We start from the raw sequence: 24,637 nt of genomic DNA on the forward strand, positions 1-24,637 counted from the left end.
TGAAACCCAAATCACCGGTCCCGAACTTGTCCAAGAGACCACTGATCGAATTGCGCAAATTCGACAAAATATTTTAGCCGCTCGTAGTCATCAAAAGAGCTACGCGGATAATCTTCGACGACCTCTTGAGTTCAATATTGGTGACCGTGTCCTTCTCAAGGTATCCCTTTGGAAAGGCGTTCGTTTCAGTAAGAAAGGTAAACTATCTCCTCGACATGTTGGACCTTTCAAAATTCTCGATCGTGTTGGTAGCGTGGCCTATACTCACAATATGTGTGTTAGACTTTGGAGGAAGCTAGGATGATCATTTGCACTTGGCAGAATTCTCGTACAAAAATAGCTACCATTCAAGTATTGGTATGCCACCGTTCGAGATGTTGTATGGTAGACGTTGCAACACTCCCGTATGCAGAGATTGGTCAGAAAGAGATTGGGGTTTTAGAAGTTATGCAAGAAAACTCTTCAAGATTCGATCAGATTAAGGCAAGGATGAAAGCTGCTCAGGATCGTCAAAAGTCATATGCCAATAAGCGGAGACGGTCGATTGAGTTTAATGTTGGTGACAACGTGATGCTTAAGGTCTCGCCATGGAAGGGGATTATTCGTTTAAGGAAAAGGGGAAAGCCGAGTCCAAGGTACATCGAACCATTCAGAATTGTTGCTCGTGTGGGGGAAGTGGCTTACAAGCTTGATCTACCCGATGAGCTAGAAGGAATTCACTCTACCTTTCATGTCTCTCACCTGAGAAAGTGTCTAGCTGATGACACATTGCATGTGCCACTATTGGACATTGAGGTGGATGAACAGTTGAACGATGTTGAACAGCCTGTGGAGATAGTTGACCGCAAGGAGAAGCAGCTTCATCATAAGGTTATTCCCCTCATAAAAGAGATGTGAAAGCACCGTAAAGGATCAGATGCTACCTGGGAAGTTGAAGAAGAGATGCGCAAATTTTACCAAGATTTGTTTAAATAATAGTTTTGTTTCGGGGACGAAACCTCTTTTAAGGAGGGTAGACTTGTGATATCCTATTTTTTTAATAATAAATAAAGAAAATTTGTTAATTTAATGGTGTGCTAGTGTTTGATTATGTTGGGTATGGACTTGGAAATGGGTTAGGAAACGGTTATTGTGACATTCGTCAATTTTCGGTTTGCATTTGTATTTTTAAACCCGACCCGTTGGGTCGTTTCGATGTGTTATCTATTATTAATAAAGTGTTCCCGACATTTATTATTTAATATTCGTTATGGAGTTTGTTGTTCAATTGTTTATAAATTCCTGAGCCTTAACGTTAATCGAGCCGTGCGGGTTAAACGCGTAAATAATCCAAAACCGAAAACTATATAATTTAATTATAAAGTTTAAGGTTAAAAGTGTAAACTTTAAAAACCTATTATTAACTTAAAAGAGATTTAAAACCATTTAATAAGTTTCCTAAACTTCAAGGGCTAATAGTGTAACTTTAATCTAAATTATATTATGATTATTATATTAGATAAACCCTACCCAGCACCCCCCCCCCTCATTTTTCCGGCGGACCTCCGACCACCGGAATCCAGCGCCAAAGGTGGCCGCCACCTCCTTAAAACACTTTTTTTTTATAAAATATATTATATAAAACTCAATTCTCTTCATTAATACATCCTAACAAACCAATTAATTGCGATATAACAACCTTTAGCCACGTTAATCAAACCCGCGATCCCCGCCGGAAAATCTGGAAACCAAATCAAACGAATTAACACACAGACGCTCCACCCCATAGTATAAATAGATGCCCAGGCTTTATTACAACTTGCTCATTCTCTCCAATCCCCCTCTAATACACGGATTTTTCTGTAATTAGGAGACTTCTCTATTTTATTTTCCAGCAACTGGGTTTCAGTCAAAACAAATCATTATAAGGTAATTAATATACTTGTTAATGTCGTTACATCAATAACAATAACCCTAAACTTAATTGAGCAAACATTGGACTAAAACTGAGAATTGAAATTAGGGTTCACATGAAGAAGATGAACCTGAAGTATTATATATATATATATATATATATATATATATATATATATATATATATATATTTATATATAATGATTCTTAAATCTTAAACGAATATCTATCTGGTTCAAATGGTTAACTTGTGATAATAACACACGATAGAGCCGGGTTCGAAACCCGGGTCATGCACCATTTCTCTCTTTTTTTGATAAACTGCTATAGTATTATTATTATTATTATTATTATTATTATTATTATTATTATAATCCAAAAACTGTTAATATATAAATATATTAGAAAACCAAATCATAGTGGATGATTTTCCCCAGAACGCTTGGTTAAAACACATGACTTTCACAACCAAGACCCGGGTCAACCACTTTTTTTTTAATTAATTTTTTAGCTTATTATAACAACTAATAAATCCTTTTTAATCATTTAAAAATCAAAATAAATTTATAAAAACCTTTTTAAACAAAATAAAAATTATGTTAATTAACTATAAAATATATCTCACCATTTTACATTGAAAAATCAAGTTTTTTGTTCGTAAGTAGTTATTAAAAATCGTTTAATAAACGTAAAGTAAACTTTAAATTTCTAGAAATCTTCTAGTTAACGCAATAATTATAATTATAACTTATAAACATTAGTTCAAGCTTTCCGAACATATAAACTTCGTTTTCTTGCCGTTAAAATACTTAAATCATATTAATAACCGATTTTCCGTTAAAACATAAATAATAATATTATAATCAAAGAATATAAAATAATATAAAATATTCATTACAAGTTTTACAATAAAAACACCCCGTACGATTATCGACTAAGTCTTGTTTTTACTCAATTTAGTTAGCGCGGATCGCTTGCTTCGGCTTACGTGACGTGTTCGGTTGTGGTTATTCTCAAACACTTTCAAATACTTATTCCCTTTTCGCCTCAATCATTAAGGTGAGTTTTTCACCACCCCTTTTTAATGTTTTATTGTTTTGGGGTAGCATATGTAACCATATTAAAATTCAGTTATTGATTTCTTCTATTACAAAACTACAATTCGTATATGGACTTGTGTGTTACTTGTATTACTTGCATGAATATTACTTGCACGTTGGGAAGCCTCATTAAGTATGATCATACGCCCCCTTTGCACTCCGGTCCATTTGTATCGAGTGGAAAAGGGCCTCATTATCCAAGTACGTTGGTTGTTACCAATTGGAAAGGACCTTACTTGCGCGATTACCCAAGTACGTTGGTTGTTACCAACTGGAAAGGACTTACTTGCTCGTTTATCACTTGTCCATGAGTTGTACCGTTTTTATGTATGTATTTAAAATTGTGGAAACTCACCGGCTATTTATAGTTGACTTTATTTTATATATGTGTTACAAGTACGGTGATTAGAGGATGAAGTACGAAGATACCTAGATTGCTTAGGGTATTTAATAAACGAATTATTGTTTATCTTTGATTTAAACTTGTATTGTTGACTTGTTAAACTTGTGTACTTGGCAATTTAATGAATTAATGTTATTATGGTCACTTAATAGTGTCACGTGTGTTTGAGCAATCTGTAAGTCACACTCGGGCGTTTCCGCTTAAGCCAGGGTGTTACAGTTATGGGCCATAGGGCCTATGGGCCTCCTATATAAACCCCCTTTAGCCACCAAAAACCTCATTTTTATCACTTTATTTCCACAAACACTCTCAATAACACACACAAACTCTATCTTTCAAACCCAGATCCAAATCCGAGCTAAAGGAAGGATAGATCTCATGTTCAAGCATCATCAAACAACAAGAAACACGTCCAGATCCACGAGTTGGTCCAGATCCGAACCAAACCCGAAACCCGTGAGGTATGTTTTGACAAAAACGACACGTTTTAGACATTGGTTGGTCTTAAGATTTGTTATGAGGGAAAATCGGACCTCGTAGTGGTAGAAAAAAACGTGAACTTTGTAGTAAATGGCTTAACGGGTGCGATATGGGATGAACGAGCAACATCCGGGCCATGTAAAAGCAAGTAGACAAAGTTGTTACAACCCAGAACTCACAAGAATAGTAAAATGGGGCCTAAGGAGTGGTTAAAGGACAAAATGTGTGAAAGAATGGTAAAATGAAGAAAACGATGAATCGGATTGCACAGAGCATAATCGCATCGCACATGCATGCGATGTGATTCAGCTGGAATGCGATGCGCCTGGTTTGCGTCCATGCGAAGCAATTGGTTTGCTCCCATGCGATGTGACTAGTTTACGTCCATGCGATGCGACTGGTTTGCTCCCATGCGATGCGATTGAAATGTATCCATGCGATGGGATTCGAATGGTTTGTATAACTCAACTCGATTCGTTTTTCTAATGTTTTTTTGATAAAGGCTTATTAACAAAAATAAAATTTTCCAAGCTGACCTGGCAGCTCGACCCTAGCCAGGGTCTCTGCCCCTTTACTATCCTTCTAGGGGCTGCCACCCTTAGAACCCCGCTGTTAGGGGCGCTGCTCCCAGACCCCCGTTCATTAGGGGCTTCACTATCTCAGAATTATGATATAGTTAGGAGTATTTAAGTGATGCGTGTAATTTGTACACAGTTAGCGGTGTCCAGCTAAAGAAAGGCATCACAATCAATTCCGAAACAAACAGGATTCAGGCGAGTTTCTAGCCCCTTTTTTCTTTTATGTTTTTTTGGGGCTGTGTGCATACTCATATGTGGTCAAGCTAATACACTTACCCTAAGTGTTAAATGTATACTATATGAATGTCTTTGAATGATATATTATTGATGTTGAAGTGATGAATGATGTAGTAAGGATTAGAAGTACACTAGTAAACATATATGAATATATGTGTATCTATTGTATGGTCCTATGGTTATTCAACGCAAAAGGGAACCAAACCCTAATTATATCCGAGGTAAACTTATGGTTGTATGGTTATTCTATGTAAAAAGGGAACCGGGCCCTAATAATATCCGAGGTTGACATATGGTTGTATAGTTATCCGATGCAAAAGGGAACCGGACTCTAATAATATCCGAGGTAGAAAGGAACCTGGCCCTAATAATATCCAAGGTAGAAGGGAACCGGACCCTAACAATACTCGAGGAAGTAGGGAGAAATGCTCTTTAAAATGTAGAGATAGTACGTACGAAATAAATGAGTTAAAACATGAAAGTATGAACCAATGAACGAATGTATGTATGTATGAAAGAAAGATAAGCAGGTTACGTATGTAATATGTATCTCCGGATACGTGTAAGTAAGTATGTGAATTTAATGTATGATTGCCTGATTAACTAGAACTCACTCAGCATAGCTGACTTTTAGTATGCATGCAGGCAAATAGGTTAAAGCACCTGGCTTGAGGGAGACACGTGGCATTAAACTGAAGAAGCTGGCATCTTCAGAAGAATGCTATGATGTTATTTTACAACGTTATGTTGTGAAAATTTGGATGTTTAAGACATGGATTTATGTTTTGTAACATATTGGTTGAAGTTTTAAGTATTCCGCGAAAATTTTAATTAACTCTGATATTTAGAATTGTGTTTATAAGTAAATCCAACACTCAATGTAGGGCACTGGGAATGAGGCCTTACACTATTCTTCATCAAACTAACACCTCCTGATCATCAATATTTCCTTGATTTCATCCTTCCAACCGATAATTGAGATACTTAAGATGGAGAGGCAAGGCTAAACCCTTCATGACCACTTTAAATGTAGGGTTTTGTATGAATTGATAATTTTATGACTTCTACTGTGTGTATGGATTAAGTTTTTGTTTGATTGAATCTTTACGTTTAGGGTATGTTTGGTTGTAGGTAATGAAATGAAGGGGGAATGGAATGGAAGAAGGAATGGAATGGACAAGGAAATTAAATGGATCATTACCATTCATTTTCCTTGTTTGGTTAACCTATAGAAATGAAATCATTTATTACATTTTATTGTTTGGTATCTAAAAAAATTGTAGAAATGAAATAGAAATATAAAAACACTTCTATCTCAAAAAAGTGAATACTTTTTAAACCCAAAAAAAAAACCTACAATGGCGACGGTGGTAGCTCCGGTGACGGAAATGGTGGCAGCGGTGGCGATGGTGGTGTCGGCGGAGTTGGTGGTATTGCCGATGGTGGTGGTGGTGGTTGTTAGGTGATGGTGTTGTTGAGAAAGTAGGGTGAAGGATGAATTGAATGAAATAAAAGAAGGGGGTGGAAAGGAATGGATTTGATGGAATGGGATTCCATGTGTAATGGATGATTCCATTCCATTGAGCAACCAAACACCACTTTTTTCATTCCTACGTAATGAATCATTCCATTCCTATTGGCATTCCTGCGTACCAAACGCTACCTTATTAAATTGATTAAAATAGTTGTTTTTCTGGAATTCCCTTTTATTATCAATCATCTGGTTTGTATTTATAGTCATTGAACCATTTACCTTTGATCATTAATTCTTGAGAAGTTTTATACCAATCAAACTGTTGTGTATAGTAATTATTTATCAATTTAAACTGACGAATCATGTCTATGTGGTTATCCATTTAGTAGGAGTCATAAATGTTCAGTTCATTACATTGCCTGAACTTGAAGTGCATCACTCTTTTCTCAAATCGTTTTACAACCAATTCAATTTAAACCACTTTGCATCGTTTTTCCGCCTTAGGCTAATTAATTAGTAAGCAATTGATCTTAATACCAGTTTCCACTAATTCCTCATGGAGAAGGCCTTACTTACCCGTATTAATTACATGTATTTAAATTTTCTAAATACTTATTTTTTATTAGATCACAACATCTACATCATTGATTACCCTAAAACTTACCTTCTGCGAAAAGGTTTAAGCCAATTTCAATATCCTTTTATGTATCGGGAGTCACGCAAAACATGACACTGCCTCTCTGAGGCAGGATAAAGGGTTACATTGGGAGCAACAAAAAGTTAAGAATTGTTTAACAGTTAAACGATCTAACACGAAACATATAAGAGTGGTAATGATTATTAAGGATAATTGTGCTTGGTGAGAGATTATTGATATTATTTATGAAATAATAATCGGTAACAAGCTTTAAATTTAAATAAATGATGAATATCAATAGTTTGTTTATTTGACGAATTCGTTAGACATGCTATATTAAATTATAGTTATTTAGTTAGAGTTTGCAATCAATGGGTTATTTAATTAAGAGTTAATTCAAAGACATGATGGTTCTTTATTTAAGTTCAAATAAATAGTTTATTTAAACAATCTAGTTGGCTATTATTATTTAATTAGATTAAATAGTGTTAATTATATTAATAAAAGTTCGGTCCGTCAAAAGCATGTTAAGGAGATTACAAAAGGATTAAGGTTCTAGGTTTTTGTCGAACATAAGAATTGTAATCAGTTTACACAAACCAAACAAAAAAAACCCGAATCGGGTTCCCTTTACCTTCCCTTTTGCGCCGACAACTGGCGACGTTGCAACACCACTACCGCACCACCTTCGTTGCTGACGTTTGTAGGTATGAGCAAATGGTATCGGATACCGGTACCGGGTACCGTCAATACCAATTCAATATCGAGTTTTTGAGGTTCGGGGATCGGTACGGTACTAGGATTTTCCTGAATTTTTTCCTTCGGTGCCACTAACGTATCGGGTATTTTTGGCATTGGTACCCAAATTCAAGGATTTTCGGTACTTGTACCAAGCTCATAGCTAGCCATTCGACGGTCCACCTCTGCCAACAACGAGCCATTGCTGTCGTTTAGAGCCACCAACGCATTGGGTTCACTTGGTTTGGTTATACGGTTAGACAGTTCTTGTTTCTGGTTCGGTGTTAAGATTTGATTTTATCAAATCAGATTTTTCGTGGTGATTAAATGAGTATAAACTGAAGATTTCGGTTTTAGGTATTCATCTGGATAAAAGGTTTTGTGTTCCGGATTTGTTGAATTCCAGTGTTTTGAGTTTTACGAAGTTTACTATAACCAGTCTATTGAGGTATTCTATTCAAATTAGTAATTACCCTATGGCTGTTTGTTTCTATTTAGTTTGCACATGAACTCCTGGTGGGCAATTCAAAGTTGAGCTTGGATCGGTTCATACATTTTATTAGTATCATTTTATCCTAAAGCACAAAATCTCACCTTTTAGTTTCTCAACACAAAACACAAAAAAAAGTCAGCAACAAAATCTAACACAGAAATTTCAGCATAATAAATTAAGCATAAAAAATCTAGTAAAAAAATTCAACACAAAGGTTTAATAAAAAATCAGAACACAAATGTATAAACAAAGAAATAAAACCTACTATTTTGTATTATTTTTTTTGTTTTATTATACCAATATGATACTTAAATTAAAGATAAAAATATAGTTGACTTTTAAAATAATAATTTCATTTTAAAAAGTTAGGACACTAAAAAAATAAGAGAATTTGAAAAAAAGTTAAAAAAGCAAAATAAAAAGTAAATAAAATAACTATCACCCAGATACATTTTCTCTTTTCTTTCTTGTACATTTTGATCTTAAATCATTAATTATAAAAATAAATGACCAAAGATGTTTTTCTACCTAAATTATGTAGGTTCAAGTTTTTTCGATTATCAAGAACTCATGAAGACAAATTAACTTTCCAGATGACATTACGGTTACGTTCTTGCCTTGAATTATATGAACTTTCCAAAGAGCATGAAGGCCGGAGTAATTCAGACCAAAAGTATAGTAAGTAAACCAAAACCTTTTAAATTAACAACCATGCCCAAAACCAAATTACTTGAACCCGACATAACTAATTGCAACACATATCGGTTATCAAATATAATATCATACACAAAAAAACCCAAATAACCCGTCCTGAACTACCCGAAACCCGAATAATAAATCCGACCAACAACCATAAATTCTCCCATTCACAATATATACAACTAGTTTTATAGCCCGTGACACACACGGGATAATTCAAATTATAAAATTATAAGTAAAACAAATAATTACATAGCGTATATGAAAAAAAGTATATTACATCTATGCTTGTATCTATACAATGTGTACATACATTGATTTTATTTATATTACAAAATTATTTTTTTAAATGAACTTAATAAAAAAATGTTCGTGCAAAAACGTACCCGTGAATATTTCTTTCTATTGAAAAATTCATTCTCGGTGCCATATATGTATTATTGAAAGACTTTTGGTTATTAACCAATTTCAAAAATAAAACTTCTCATACGATAGTAGTTCTAACCACTCAGTCTAAATACAAAATGAGCGTTACCTTTATTGATATATTTATAAATTTACCATTCATTAAAGGAAAGTAGAACATTAAATTGTAACAATGGATGCTCTTTAAGAGCTATGTTTTTCTGAGCTACACCATGAAAAAGATTTTGATAAATTTCAGATCGCTTCTCAACTTTGTCATAATGACAACATTAAAAAATAACATGTTAACCCATCCATTTTGTGAATATTTTGTTTCATTTTAGCATAGTTTTTCATGACATGCTTCCCATACAACGTTCTAATCAACATTGAAGGAAAAATTAATGTTGACATAAATATTTCAAAATTGATAAAAGTTAGAAGCATTAATAGACAAGAGGGTGGTATGTCGAAAGTGTTCGCAATCTTTTTTTACATTTTAATAGTTGAGAGAAAAATAGTCAGTTTTTCAAATTCTGAACCTTTTGATTATTTTAATAAATGCGCTTAAAAATAAATTTGAAACCCGAATCATGTTTAAAATTCTAACTTTCATACTTTTGACATTTTAAAGTCAACACTTTGAAGTTTGAACCCATAACAAATTTAACGATAAATCTATTTTGCATTCTCAAACTTTTAAAAATACTCAAAATTTTCATTTTTGACCCGTAACAAATTTTGACCTAAATGTAGTTAACTTGTACCAAATAATCTATTTACCAACTTTTGACCCATAATATCAAATTTAAATTCCATAAAAAACACGAAACAATTTTCATTTGAGATACATGATTTGTTGTTTATTTTTGAAATTCATTAAGTATTTTGAAATATGTAGTAAAATAATATGTTAATATATATATATATATATATATATTATATAAATATAATGTAAAAGGAAAGTGAATAATTATTGATTTACTACATATATTAAGGTATATTAGTTTTAGATGGAAAAAATTACGAGAATTAACTAAAAATATGACAAGTGTTCATATTTATTTTACTTTATTAGAATAGGTAGATAGATTGGCTAATTTCACCCTTCCCGGTTCACTTTTTTCTTTTATGTCCGGTTTAAATATACCAATTATATATTGACTTGTTATCCTCCGGTTCTATCTTGAAATTCAGCGCTTGAAGTTGAACCAACCAGTGACCGTTTTACAAAGATATGAATTTGTTTTCTTCTCCATATTTCTCTTCAGATATTTTTCTCACATTCTTTCTTTACACGGTTTACATTCATCTGTTTAATCCAAATTCTCATGTAAGTCCATCTTCTACTACTTTTATCAATTATCTGCAAATATTCCGTAAATGTAAGTTTATTCATTTTATGAATTATGAGTAAACAACTAAATATACTAATTGCTGTTTTCAGTTGAAACTATACGAAGCTAGTTTAAAATCCATCTTGTTAATTAAGGGAGTATTTATTAATAGGCTACCTGTAATCTCTCCAATGAAGAATTAAGATTCTAAGCAATGTATATATACTAAGGCCATTGTCGATTTCTTTAATTACCATTCTGTTTGTAGGTTGACATTCAAAGTTGCAGTAAATGGCTTACTAATCTACCCAACAAGTTCTGGCGCGCAGCCAAAAGAGAAATTCAAGCGCGATAATAGTCTTTACATAAACAAGGAAGGCAAATTAAAAAGCTTTAATCATAAAAAGGTTTCACGCAAACGAGGTGCGTGTGCGTACCAATGTTTCTGGTGATGATAATATCATATCTAACGAGTGTATGTATAGGCGGTTCTTTAAGAGGACAAGGATGGAAATATGGATCAGGATTTGTGGATGGAATATTCCCAGTTTTGAGCCCTGATGCTCAACAAATTCTGAAGTTTATGAAAAAAGAAACGGACTTAAACAAGGCATGGGATGCTCTTAGTAGTCTTCCTCCTACTCATACCACATGGGATGATATCATCAGTGTTGCGGTTCTTCTTCGTCTCAATAAAAATTGGGATCCAATCATATCGGTGACAACCAATATCTTCTTCTATTTTTACTTTCATAAAGTTTAAAAGGTTGAGGATTGAAATGACTCTGGTTACAGATGTGTGAATGGATATTGTACAGGAGTACTTTCCAGCCTGATGTAATCTGCTACAACTTACTTATTGATGCTTTTGGACACTTGTCACGTGCTGACAAGGCAGAGTCTACTTATTTGAATCTTCTAGAAGCTCGGTGCATTCCCACTGAGGATACTTATGCACTTCTTCTAAGAGCCTACTGTACGTGTGGCTTATTAGAAAAAGCCGAAGTTGTCTTTGTGGAAATGCAGAAATACGGTCTTTCACCAAGTGAGTCTGGACCATTGACTTTGACTTTGACTTCTTTATGTTTGAAGAATACTTGACATGATCTTTGTCAATATATATGTAGGTGCAGTGGTGTATAATGCTTATATTGATGGACTAATGAAGGGTAGAAACACACAGAAAGCTATAGAGATTTTCCAAAGGATGAAGAGAAATTGCTGCCAACCGTCAACCGACACGTATACGATGTTGATAAACTTATATGGAAAGGTTCGGTTGAATGCAGTTAACAACAATGCTGGTAAATTCAAAGTAAATGAAGTTGTGATTCACTTTGCAGGCAAACCGTTCATACATGGCTTTGAAGGTGTTCCAAGAAATGAAGTCTCAAAAGTGCAAACCAAATATTTGTACTTACACCGCGTTAATAAACGCATTTGCTAGAGAAGGCCTTTGTGAGAAAGCAGAAGAAATATTTGAACAGCTGCAGGAAGCTGGAATCGAGCCTGATGTTTATGCTTATAATGCACTCATGGAATCCTACAGGTGATTTCTAAATTCAGCTTTTTTTAATCTTCGTTGATATAAAAACTTATAAAAAATATGTTTTCTTTTCCATCAGCCGGGCTGGTTTTCCTTATGGTGCTGCAGAAATATTTTCGCTTATGCAGCATATGGGGTGTGAACCCGACAGAGCCTCGTTTAATATTATTGTTGATGCGTATGGAAGATCCGGTCTTCATGAAGGTAAGAAAAAAAACAGCTAATAAATAGAGCCGAATTTAACATTATATATGTTTGGAATTAAGTTTTGGCCAATTTAAGCGGTCCAAAATTGGAAGTCACCGTGGTTTCAGTTTTGTTCCTCTGTGACTTTTCTGTTAAGTAGAAGAGCAATTCAGTCATTGTATACCCATGCAAGCTAGTTGTAAAATGACTAAATTGCTCTTCTACTTAATAGAAAAATCTAACAGAGTTAGCTTTAGGGACGAAAAAGGTTAAAGAGCTGAATGTTTCAGTGCTGTACTGAAACCACATGGACAAAAATGAGAGCTTACTTACTATGTTTATGGTATGATTCTAGAACAATGCCATAGTAATTTAATCTTATTCACGAGTGTGTTTTGGGTCTAGATGCTCGGTTGGTGTTTGAGGAAATGAAGCGGCTAGGAATTGATCCAACTATGAAGTCGCATATGGTCCTTCTATCAGCCTACTCGAAAGCCGGGTAACGTGTCAAAGTGCGAAGAAATAGTCAGCAAAATGCACAAATCAGGGCTCGAGCCGGATACGTTTGCGCTCAACACCATGCTAAGCGTTTATGGGCGAATGGGCCATTTCAGAAAAATGGAAGAAGTTTTAGAAGTTCTGGAAAACGGGGCGTATGCACCCGATATCAGTACTTATAACATCTTGATCAATATGTATGGACGTGCGGGCTATTTTGAACAAATGGAAGAGGTTTTCCGATTGTTGCCGGCTAAGAATTTGCAAAGGGACGTGGTGACGTGGACTTCTCGTCTTGGAGCATATTCTAGGAAGAAACAGTACACGCGATGTTTACAAATCTTTGAAGAAATGATTTCTGATGGATGTTATCCTGATGGAGGTACTGCAAGAGTTCTACTTTCTTCTTGTTCTACCAAAGAGCAAGTTGAACAAGTGTCTTTAGTTCTTAGGACAATGCATAAGGATATGAAAACCAACCTACGATTAACCTATATATAAAAGCAAACATATTGCTATAATAAATGTTTGGTATATACTTTTCTACCCATGTGAATATATATATATATTGACATTTTTAGTCCCTAACGCCCTGCTTGCGGTGCGCCCATATAATGTATACATGTGTGAACTCTCGGGTAGGCAAAAGTGAAATTGCATTAATTTTGACGTTATTTTACTAATCTTGTGAAAATAACGTTAAAAGTGGCGGAAGGTTAATCAGGCATCATGTGGTGGCGCTGATAGCCGAAAGACAAGGGTACACGCACTGATCGGCCGATGTCCCGGTGGTTGAGTGTTATGTGCCTTATGTCCAAGGCTTGATGCAAAACTACTGTCGAGCCGAAGGTCTCACCGAAAGTAGCCTCTCTATTCCTTCGGAGTAGAGGTAAGGCTGTCTACATCTTACTCTCCTCAGACCCTACCATATTTTGTTATCGGTGAGATTTATTAAGTATGATGATGATGATGCCATATTTACTCCCTACAGCTTTTCATTAGGGTAGGCCAACTGTTATGAATAATGTTTTGAAACCTAGGTAAACCGGTCCGGTTCGGTATATTTGACCCGTTTTCTAACAAACCTGTCGGTTTTTGCTTTTTCCGGTCGGCCCGGACCCGGCGGTCGAACCGGTAACTTAGTTTTTGAGTGCTTGTAAGTTATTTTATGGATCAGAAAATCAAAATCTATCACCTCTGTTTTGCTGCATACTCACTTGAATCTAGTATGCGATGTTATGAACTCGAATCTGAGATGTGTAATCGAATACCGAGCAATCTGTTACGTCTATTTTATTTCACATATCTAAGTTACAAGTAAATACTCAAGAAAAATAGAGAAGTGTAGATGGGAAAAACAGATGAGAACAATTGTTTTACATAACTTCCTCTTCCCGCTATTAAAACTTGGCGGCTTCTTTCTAGATACATACTTATCGAAACCCTATACCCTGTTTTAAGTATTCTATTGGACCTTTAACACTCAGGCTAGCCCATTATTTCATGGCTTTGGAAGTGAGCCACACAATTGGGCTTGTAAAATTGACAAATCATGACACAGATATGTAATTCATTCATTAACTTACTTCTGTATGGATTCTAATTTTTTTATATATATTATAAATACTAGTTTTAGAGCCCATATCACACACGGGATAATTTAAATTATAAAATTATAAGTAAAAAAAATAATTACATAGCGAATATGAAAAAAAATGTATTACATCTATGTTTATATCTATACAATGTGTACATAAATTGATTTTATTTATATCACAAAATGATTTTTTTTAATTAAAAAAATGCTCGTGCAAAAACGTACTCGAGAATGCTTCTTTCTATTGAAAAATTCATTCTCGGTGCCATATATATATAATTGAAAGACTTTTGGTTATGAACTAATTTCGGAAATAAAGCTTCTCATACGATAGTAGTTCTAACCACTCAGCCTAAATATAAAAGGAGCGTTACCTTTATTGATATATTTATCAATTTACCACCCATCAAAGGAAAGTAGAACATTAAATTGTAACAATGGATGCTCTTCAAAAGCTATGTTTTTCTAAGCTACACCATGAAAAAGATTTTGATAGGTTTCAGAGGGCTTCTCGACTTTGTCATAATGACAACATAAAAAATAACATGTAAACACATTCAATTTTTTGAATATTCATTTGAGCATAGTTTTGCATGACATGTTTCCCATACAACGTTCTGATCACCATTGAAGAAAAACTTAATGTTGACATAAATATTTCAATTTGATAAAAGCTAAAAGCATGGGGGTGGCACGTCGAAAGTGTTCGCAATCTTTTCTTATATTTTAATAGTTGAGGGAAAAATAGTCAGTTTGCCAAATCTCGAACCTTTTGATTATTTCAAAAAATACCCTTAAAAATAAATTTGAAACCCGAATCATGTTTAAACTTCTAACTTTATACTTTTGACATTTTAAAATCAACACTTTGAACTCATAACAAATTTGACGATAAATCTATTTTGCATTCTTAAACTTTTAAAAATACTCAAAATTTTCATTTTTGACCCGTTACAAATTTCAACCTAAATGCAGTTAACTTGTACCAAACAATCTATTTACCATCTTTTGACCATAAAATCAAATTTAACTTTCACAAAAAACCCGAAACAATTTTCATTTGAGAAACATGATTTGTTATTGATTTTTGAAATTCACCAAGTATTTTAAAATATATAGTAAAATAATATGTTAATATTTGTATTATAAAAATATATAAATATAGTGTAAAAGGAAAGTAAATCATTATTGATTTATTACATATATTAGAGTATATTAGTTTTGGAGGGAAAAAAATTGTGAGAATTAATCAAAACATAACAAGTGTCCACATTTATTTTACTTTATTAGAATAGGTAGATTATTATATAGATATTATATATGACGTCATCCGGGTCAATACCCGGTCCGACCTTTGACCCGGTAAGCTTTCCGGGTCGATGTCCGACCCGGGTCTGAAAACATAACTTATGATGTATATCATATAGGTAGAGTACTTCAGTTAGGTTTCTGCCACGTATCATCTCCCTGTGTTTTCCCATAATTGCTTAGCAATACATTTGCTTATTATGTTTCAATTTCGCTAACTATCCGGACAACAAACTACAAAAAAGGGTTCTAACACTTCACTATACTTTCTGATTATATTGAATTTGATTTATTAATTTGCTTTATAGGTTTTTTGGTGTGTCGTGTTTGATTTTGCCCTAATGTCTTTGTTGATCGACGCTCTATAATTGGGGATGCCTTATACTGTAGCGTATGTCTACACTATAATGTATGGTTGTAGGTTTCTGAATCCATCTTTGCTTTTATTTGTGATGTCTTAATTTGTGTTTGTTGTTACTTTAACGTAAACTGGGTGTTCTGTGGAAGATTGATATCATAATCCAAATTTATATTGTACTTGCCTATGATATCATGGTTACTTCTGTGTTTCTCTTCTTTTCTATTTTTTTTATTGGTTGCTTAAAGTCAAGCACATTAGCATGCCCCGCCTTACAATTTCGTTAAAACAACCTGGCCTCATGTATAAGATTTTGATACCTATTTGTATAAATAAAAGCTGTTAAACGGTTTCCACCGTTAAATTGTTGTTGAATGGGTTTTGCCTTCTCATTTCTTTTAATTTTTTTTCTTACTATTTTTAAATAAAATGTTTAATGTAATAAATATAATTATTTATTGCTTCTAGTTATACTATATATAAAAGAAAACCTATGTATATATATATTAAAAAAAATACATTCTACCCTCTTCCTATTAGTTCATTTTTCTATTTTTATAAATAACAAGCCATTATAGAATTTTCTTATTAATTAAATAATAAAATAAATCTACATATATATATATATATATATTAAAAAAAGACATTCTAGCCTTTTCCTATTGGTTCATTTTTCTATTTCCATAAATAACAAGCCATTATAGAATTTTTTTATCAATAAAATAATTCAATAATAAAATAAATATTTAACATTAAATTTAATGCATTTTTAGTAATGTTAACCCTAATTATTTTCAAGAGATGGTCATACTTATACCTTTGTTGTTTTAAATTTTATATATTTATTGTATGATTTCTATATTTCCACCCGTGACGGCCACGGGTCAATTTGATTCACTTTCAAAATTCATATTCTGGCCAATTTTGCTAATCTAGATATTATCAAACAATGAAAGGTATCGAAATCAAAATAGATAACATTATGCCATATCCAACACATTTCATATTAACCTATTATCGATCAAATAAGTAATAATTTTTTATTCTATTTTTGAGTGTTTGCGTTTATTTGATTTTAACATAGTCTTAACAATAATGTATGTTTTCATATATTTTATATTTTTCTCATCATTCCGTCCATCCCAAAGTATCTATGTATTCCAAGTCTTTATCCTTTTTACATCAAGGTTCGTAATTTCATATTTTATTACTTTTTAAGTTACCCTCACTATAAGTTGTTTATAGCATGATCTGAATACCATTTATGTATTATCAACCTAACACACTTGTTATTATAAAGAATGGCCAAAAGTTAAATTAAGGTTAGCGGGTCTACCGAACCTATTCTTTAAACGAATATAATATTCTAGCATTTCTTGTTGTGTTGATTTTACTATACTCTGTTGTGATTGTGAAACATTTTTGTAAAGGAAAGAATGATACAACAATTAAGGACGTACAAATATAACTATATAAAAAACATTTTAATTTATGATTCTCTCTCTCCCTCTCTCTCTCTCTATCTATCTATCTATCTATCTATCTATCTATATATATATATATATATATATAATTTATTAATCATAATCTATTATTTTACAGCTGAACAAATTTTATAAGAGCATCGCTCTTCATTTTAAGGCTATGTCATCCTAAGGTACTACTAAATTGATGCATCAACTATCTGTTTTATGTCAAGCAAGACATGGATGCATCAACATTAAGGAAATATTTGGTGGTTTATGAAGTTTATGTTATAAAGTTTTAAATTTTGTTTGTAAACATTCTACTATGTAACTTCATTTTTTGTGAGCTCATGTTTTGCAGTACTTTCTTTTTGTATAAATATCAATTGCAGTTTTATATCATAATGACATCTTAAAAAACATATTAAAAAATATCTTGTCGTTTGAAATTATATGTGTGTACTTGACAACTTCTATATTTCCACCCGTGTCGTACACAGGTCAATAACCCAGTAGCTAGAGTAAAAAGATTGTGGTTCAATAAGTGGTTGCCATGTGGCAGCCACCAAGTTTCTTTTTTATTATTTTCTAAATCTATTTTATAATTTATTGATTTGAAATTATGTGAAGTAACAAAAATGGAAGCTGGTGTGGTGGTTTTGTTGTGTTGTAACAAGATGTAGGTCTCGAGTTCGAGCCTCTTGGAAGCATCTATTTTTTTGTTTTACTTTTAGTATTTGTTCATTTGAAAGTAATAAAAGTAAAAAAAAAAAAAAAGGAATCTGCTGTTGTGGTATTGTTTTGTTGTTGCAACTTGCAAGTCCTGAGTTCGAACCTTCTTGAAGCCATTTTTTTTGTTTTTTTTTTGTTTTATTTAAATATACTATAAATAAAAGAAAATCTATAGCTACAGTAAAAAGATTGTGGTCCAATCACATGACAGCCACTAAGTTTTTTTTTTTAATATTTTCTAAATCTATTTTATAATTTATTGATTTGAAACTAGATGAACTAACAAAAATGGAAGCTGGTGCGGTGGTTTTGTTGTGTTGTACCAAGATGTAGGTCCCGAGTTTGAGCCTCTTGGAAGCATCTTTTTTTTTGGTTTTTTTTTAGTATTTGTTCATTTGAAAGTAATAAAAGTAACAAAAAAAGGAAACTGCTGTTGTGGTACTGTTTTCTTGTTACAACTTGCAAGTCCCGAATTCGAACCTTCTTGAAGCCATTTTTTTTTGTTTTTTTTATTTAAAATAAAAATAGATTTTTTTATTTATAGATTTCATACGCAATCAACCAATGAAAAAGTAAGATGATGTGGTGCTTGTTTTTTTAATTTGTTTTAAATACGTTGGTTTGAGGAATTATTTTTTTGGTTCAGTTTTGATACCGTAAAGAGCGTTGCCGATACCAACCTAATTCTCTTGCCACGTGTCATTCTTTGATGTATTTTTACATTTTTTTCTCGCCTCTCCCTCCTATTAATTATATATTAAACATAATTTTTAAATTCATTTTGATTTCTATAATTGCTTTTACAAAACGTATTTTATTAACGTATTTTATTTAAAAAGAAGGTTAGGTTTTTTTATTAAACATTTTTATAAATTGAGCCTTTTTCATAATTAACTTTTCAAATATGAATAATATCGTTTTTTTATATATATAAAAACATTTACAAATATATGAATCAATTTTGCTTTTAAAACTTACTCGGGTTCATTGTTAAAATAACGTGGATTTTTAACTGAACTCGACCCGTCTTCTTTTTTCTCTGTCCATATATTGTTAATCAAAACCATATCGATTCTCTTTTATTGCATATTCTTCGACTAATCGAAAGCTTTCTTCCAATGATGATAGTTTCGTTTTGTTCCGATTGTACCAGTTATGTTTTCATAATACTATTCTACTTTAGTTGTTACCATAATTTTAGTGTATCATCTAATGTTGTATTGAAAAAAATATTTAGTGATGTATGATTTATTTTTAATACGCCCTACAGAGTACAGGTAATCCTTGGGTGGACAAAAGTGAAATTGCACTAATTTTGACGTTATTTTACTAATCTCGTGAAAATAATGTTAAAAGTGGCGGAAGGTTAATCAGGCATCATGTGGTGGCGTTGATAGCCGAAAGACAAGGATACATGCACCAATCGACCGGTATGCCGATGGTTGAGTGTTATGCGCCTTATGTCCAATGCTTGATGCAAAACTACTATCGAGCCGGGGGTCTCACCGGAAGCAGTCTCTCTATTCCTACAGAGTAGAGGTAAGGCTGTCTACATCTTACCCTCCTCAGACCCTACCATAGCTTTGCTATTGGTGGGATATACTGAGTACGATGATGATGATGATGATGATGATGATGATGTGTATGATTTATTTTTAAGTTTGTGAATTATAGTTGCAATTTAATTTTGTATTTATTTAATGTAATGTTCAATTTTGTTTATCATTCTTTTAAGTTATTCGACCTGTGTAGGACACGAATACTTAAGCTAGTAAAAAATAAAATTAGCTTCCAATAGCTGATTATAGTTATATAAATCGATGTTCATGTAAGTGGTTCTTGTCTTTTAACGGGAAGTCTTGGATTCTAACTCATACATCTTCTTTCACTTTGATAAAAATAAATTTATTTAAAATATAATGAAAATATAATATTGCTGGACCATGAATGATGAATCAATAATTCAATACATCTTGGTTGTTGTCACTTTGTTTTTATTGAGGGTGGGGTACTGACAGCAGTATCCTAACTCCTATGTTTAGAAATACATCAACACTTAAGCGGTGGACCGTGACTCAACATTGATAAAATAATCAAAGCTAATTAAGATGTTAGCCGATGGGAAAAGAGTTCCTAAAATTTTCTTATACTCTTCATATTATATTATATGTTTTGTGGTTAGTTATTCTACAATAATGGTTTATTGAACATTGTTAGGTTCAAATAAAATACTTGATTTTCCTAGGTAGGAAGGTATTTTAGTATACTATTTTAATATTGAAAACCCACATGTTTTAATTTTAAAACTTTACTCACATTAATCTCAAAAACACACTTACATCTTCACACATCTCCTATAATCACCACCACTCCACCACCCACCGCCACCACAACCATCACCCACCACCACCACTTCACCGAAAAAGTCTACGGTAATTTCGCCAGAAAAATTCACCGGAAAAGTTGTCGGAAAGTCACCGTTAAACATCTCTGGGAAATTTCACAGGAAAAATCACCAAAAAAATCGCCGAAAAACAATCACCGGAAAAAACACAATGAAAAAACACAATGTAAAAAACACAATGAAAAGAACACTATGATAAAACAATGAAAAACGCAATTGTATAACACAATGGAAAAAACACTATGAAAAAAAACCAATTGTATAGCACAATTTTGTAAAACATAATTTTGGCAAAACACAATTTGTAAAAAACTCACTTTTTTTTAATTTTTATATAGCAACATGGTACTCATATAAAAGATAAAAAAACACTTGTTATTATGGTGAATTTGTTTTAAAAAAAATGTCGTATAAAAAAGTTATTGACGTTTTAAAATGACGGGGAATTTGACATGTGCTTTGCATGTGGGGAGGAAAAGCCAACAAATGTGTTATCCATATTATGTCATTCCTCTTGTTTCACATTTGATTTCCTCCCTAAACTAATCTCAAGTCTCAACCACCCATTTCCAAAATCAATAGACTAGATTACTTCTTATACTTCCTATAAAAACCATACTTTCTATTATAACCTAACTCTTATCGGACATTACCTGCGCAAATCATGCTTAAGAGTTAAAAACCAATTACACTCAATCTAATTCTAAAAACTCAATTATGCTCAAGTGTAAATGAAAAACGCTCAATTTTAAATCTGATTACACTTCAAGGTTAAACCCAATTACATTCAAAGCCAAAACTGATCAGTTGAAGATCCAATTGATGATTAATTGGATCAATTCCAAAGTTTATCAGTTGCTAAAACAAATCTGTGCATAAAGGGGAGCGGCGTTCTGGCGCTTTTCCGACGAGTTGCAGGAAACTCGTTGTCGACGCTGGTGATGATGATGGAGGAGTATTGATGTCAGGAAGTGGTGAATTGGTGGTGGTGGGGATAGCTTGAGCGGCATTGGTGGTTCACATAGAGGAGATCGCTAGCACGGGAGGGTATATGTGATAAGAGATTATTGTATTCTACGTTCTATCTATACGTTTTTGTAACTTATACAACTATGTAAAGTATTACATATGTTTATGATATAATTTTAGAACACTATGTGCTACTTTTTTTTTTTAATTTAATCTTATTTGTGATTTATATTAATCTTTTATTTAGATGCTTGATTGGTATTTAGAGAGATGAACCGACTAGGAACTAAACCAACAATGAAGTCACATACCTATTGTATGATAGAAGATTATTGTATTATATCTCATATTCGTGTTAAAACGTGAAAAAATAGTTGCACAAATGAAGACCCCTTGTGGATACATTTGTGCTCAATACAATGCTAACCGTTTTATATGCAAAAGAGTCATTTAAAAAAGACGGGAGAAGTTTTAGTAGTTAAGAAAAAGCGGAAAAACAGACCGTATACATCTGGTATCATACTTACATACAATAGCAGACCTAGGATTTTTTTCATAACAATGCTTACATAAGGCAAAATGAAATGAAAACCAGGTACATTATGACAAAAGTAATACAAACATATGTCTCGATCATTAACCAAATTCTAATTATTACATGCCTGCATTTAAGTAAACCGTCCTACACATACATGGATACTACGCGTGCGTGATTATTCGTACACTCGAATGCGTTAGTTAGGACGATTCCGTTACTGTGGAAGCTTGTTGAGCTTGCAATAGACATAGTCCTTGAATTTCTTAGTCTTGTACTTTGGTGGATTTTCTTCACTGATGAGCTTTGGAATTGGTCCAACCTCAAACTCTGGTGGTGGCTCCAAGAACATTGGCCATGACATTCTTGTTTTGTCCTTGTTCACTGTTGATCTATGGAACACACTCTTATACTTTCCATTGCTCAATATCTGCCAAGAAAATAACCTTTGTGTTTCATTTAGATTGGCAAATACTAACTACCTTTTGTAACTATTTCTATAAGTATTTATATATGAAATTTGGTGCATTTTCCTGCATATTGTTAGGAACCATTTATTAAAAATTAATGATTAAAAAAAAACTATTCAACAAAACCATTTGGGCTGGTTTGCTTTACCGTTTTTAAAAAATCACAGTTGATAGTTCAACCTAGAATTTTCGTCAAGATAGCTAAACTAAATTGTTTACACATTGATTACCGGAAGTTGGTAAATTGCAGTAAAATGGATACAAAGAATGTAAATAAAGCGGCGAGTAACTAGTTTACCTCAATTTGGTCACCAATGTGAACAATAAGAGCGTTAGGGATGTAAGCAACATCATACCAATGATCATCTTTGAACACTTGTAGACCTTGAACTTCATTTGGAACAAGTATAGTGAGGGAAGACATGTCAGTATGGGGTGCTACCCCTAAAGCAAGTTCAGGGCAAGGGCATGGTGGATAGTAGTTTATTTTCAACATGTAGGTCAAGTCTTCACCACCCAAACCTTTCTTCAATTCACCATCTTCTAGTCCGAGCCCTCGAGATAACAGCCCGATCAATTTGTCTGCAACCGGTATCAAACTTTGTGCATATTTCTCATTCGTATCTCTGTCCACAGTTCCATAGTTATGCATATGTAGATATGCCCGATAATAATAATAATAATAATAATAATAATAATAATAATAATAACAACTACTGGTTCAACAATGTGACCGTTCAACAATGTTTAATAGCATAATAGAAAAAGTGGGTAGTGTATTATTATTCATTAAAAGTTATATGCATCATGTAAACTTTTACACCACTTCATGTCATTTTAAGTTGTTTAATAAATGGGGCTACATAAGTCGTTTAATAAATGGGTTACATAAGTCGTATTTAAATTAAACGACTTTAATTATATCTTATTAATCGTGTTTGTATACATCACTTAACATGACTCAGAGTGAGCATAAGCCAGGTAAGACTCACGACACGACCTGAATGAGACCTGGTTATTTACTATAGGCTTGGTTCGCGGGTCTTAAGAATCAATTAAACGGGTGCGGGTCGGGTCTGGCCATTTTCTCTTTACATAAACCGGGTAAGACCCACTAAACCCGAACCGATCAGACCCGATTATTTACAATAGGGTCAGATCACGGGTTCTAAGAATTCAACTAAATGGGTCGGTCGGGTCCAGATCCAAGTCAGGTCTCACAGCCGTTTGCACACCCCTAAATATGACACGAACAATCAATGTCAAATGTAGAATCTATCTATATATATAACTACTTACATAAAAATCCTATATGTCGCGATGTGGTTGCTCCCCACCTCATTCCTGAATTGTGGCTTCTTATGCGTTTGACCCGAATTCGCGGATATGGGTCTTACCAAACCCGGATAATCCTTAAACGGGTTATAACATCTCATTTATTTATAAAACCTTTTATCATCAAACAATATTTTTCGCCGGTCATGGGTCTCACCAAACCCGGATAATTCTTAAACGGTCAATTATTTGTGAAACTCCTTAATCATCAAACAATAATTTTCGCGGGTCATGGGTCTCACCAACCCCGGATATTCTTAAACGGTTTATAACATCTCAATTATTTGTGAAACCCCTTAATCATCAAAAAATAATTTTTACGGGTCATAGGGCTCACAAAACCCGGTTGACCCTTAAACGGGTTATAAGATCTCATTTATTTGTGAAACCCTTTTAACATCAAACCTTAATATAATTTCTCTCATCTACATTTTTATTGTCACATGTCTATCCTTTCCATCACCGGTTTACTTATAATCACCACCCGCCATGGTCAACCTCCCTTCTCATCCATCAACCACCATCGTAACCTACATTAATCGCCCCTTTTCATAAGACAAATTTTTGTGTTCATGTTTGTTCGTTTTAAAAAAATCAGCATATTCGTGTTCGTTTATGTTGATTCATTAAAAATCTAAAAACCTATACATCTCAATTGAAAGAGCCCTAGCGTTAAATAAATATAATTAACGTAACAAACTACTATATACTTATTAAATTAAAACAAAACTACGTTAAAAAATAAAACAAATTATTACA

General features: G+C 33.1%; 1 protein-coding gene and 1 pseudogene across 1 annotated transcript in view; one reads left to right on the top strand and one right to left on the bottom strand.

Moving 5' to 3' along the window:
* The first annotated feature begins 587 nt into the window (after positions 1 to 587).
* LOC143567715 (uncharacterized) lies at positions 588 to 13,205 on the top strand (annotated as a pseudogene).
* Positions 13,206 to 22,093: 8,888 nt separating this feature from the next.
* Positions 22,094 to 24,637, bottom strand: part of LOC143567718 (flavonol synthase/flavanone 3-hydroxylase-like) — a 6,031-nt gene continuing 3,487 nt past the window's right edge. The window contains exons 2-3 of the mRNA XM_077054067.1: positions 22,842 to 23,169; positions 22,094 to 22,503 (exon numbers count right to left, since the gene is read on the bottom strand). Coding sequence (XP_076910182.1) covers positions 22,291 to 22,503; positions 22,842 to 23,169 — 541 coding nt within the window. The 3' untranslated portion in view covers positions 22,094 to 22,290. The remainder of the gene's footprint in view (positions 22,504 to 22,841; positions 23,170 to 24,637) is intronic.

The sequence above is a fragment of the Bidens hawaiensis genome, unplaced genomic scaffold (genome assembly GCF_021521415.1).
Source record: "Bidens hawaiensis isolate Kalapana, Puna unplaced genomic scaffold, B.hawaiensis_p1.1 tig00023611_1, whole genome shotgun sequence".
Lineage (NCBI taxonomy): Eukaryota > Viridiplantae > Streptophyta > Magnoliopsida > Asterales > Asteraceae > Bidens > Bidens hawaiensis.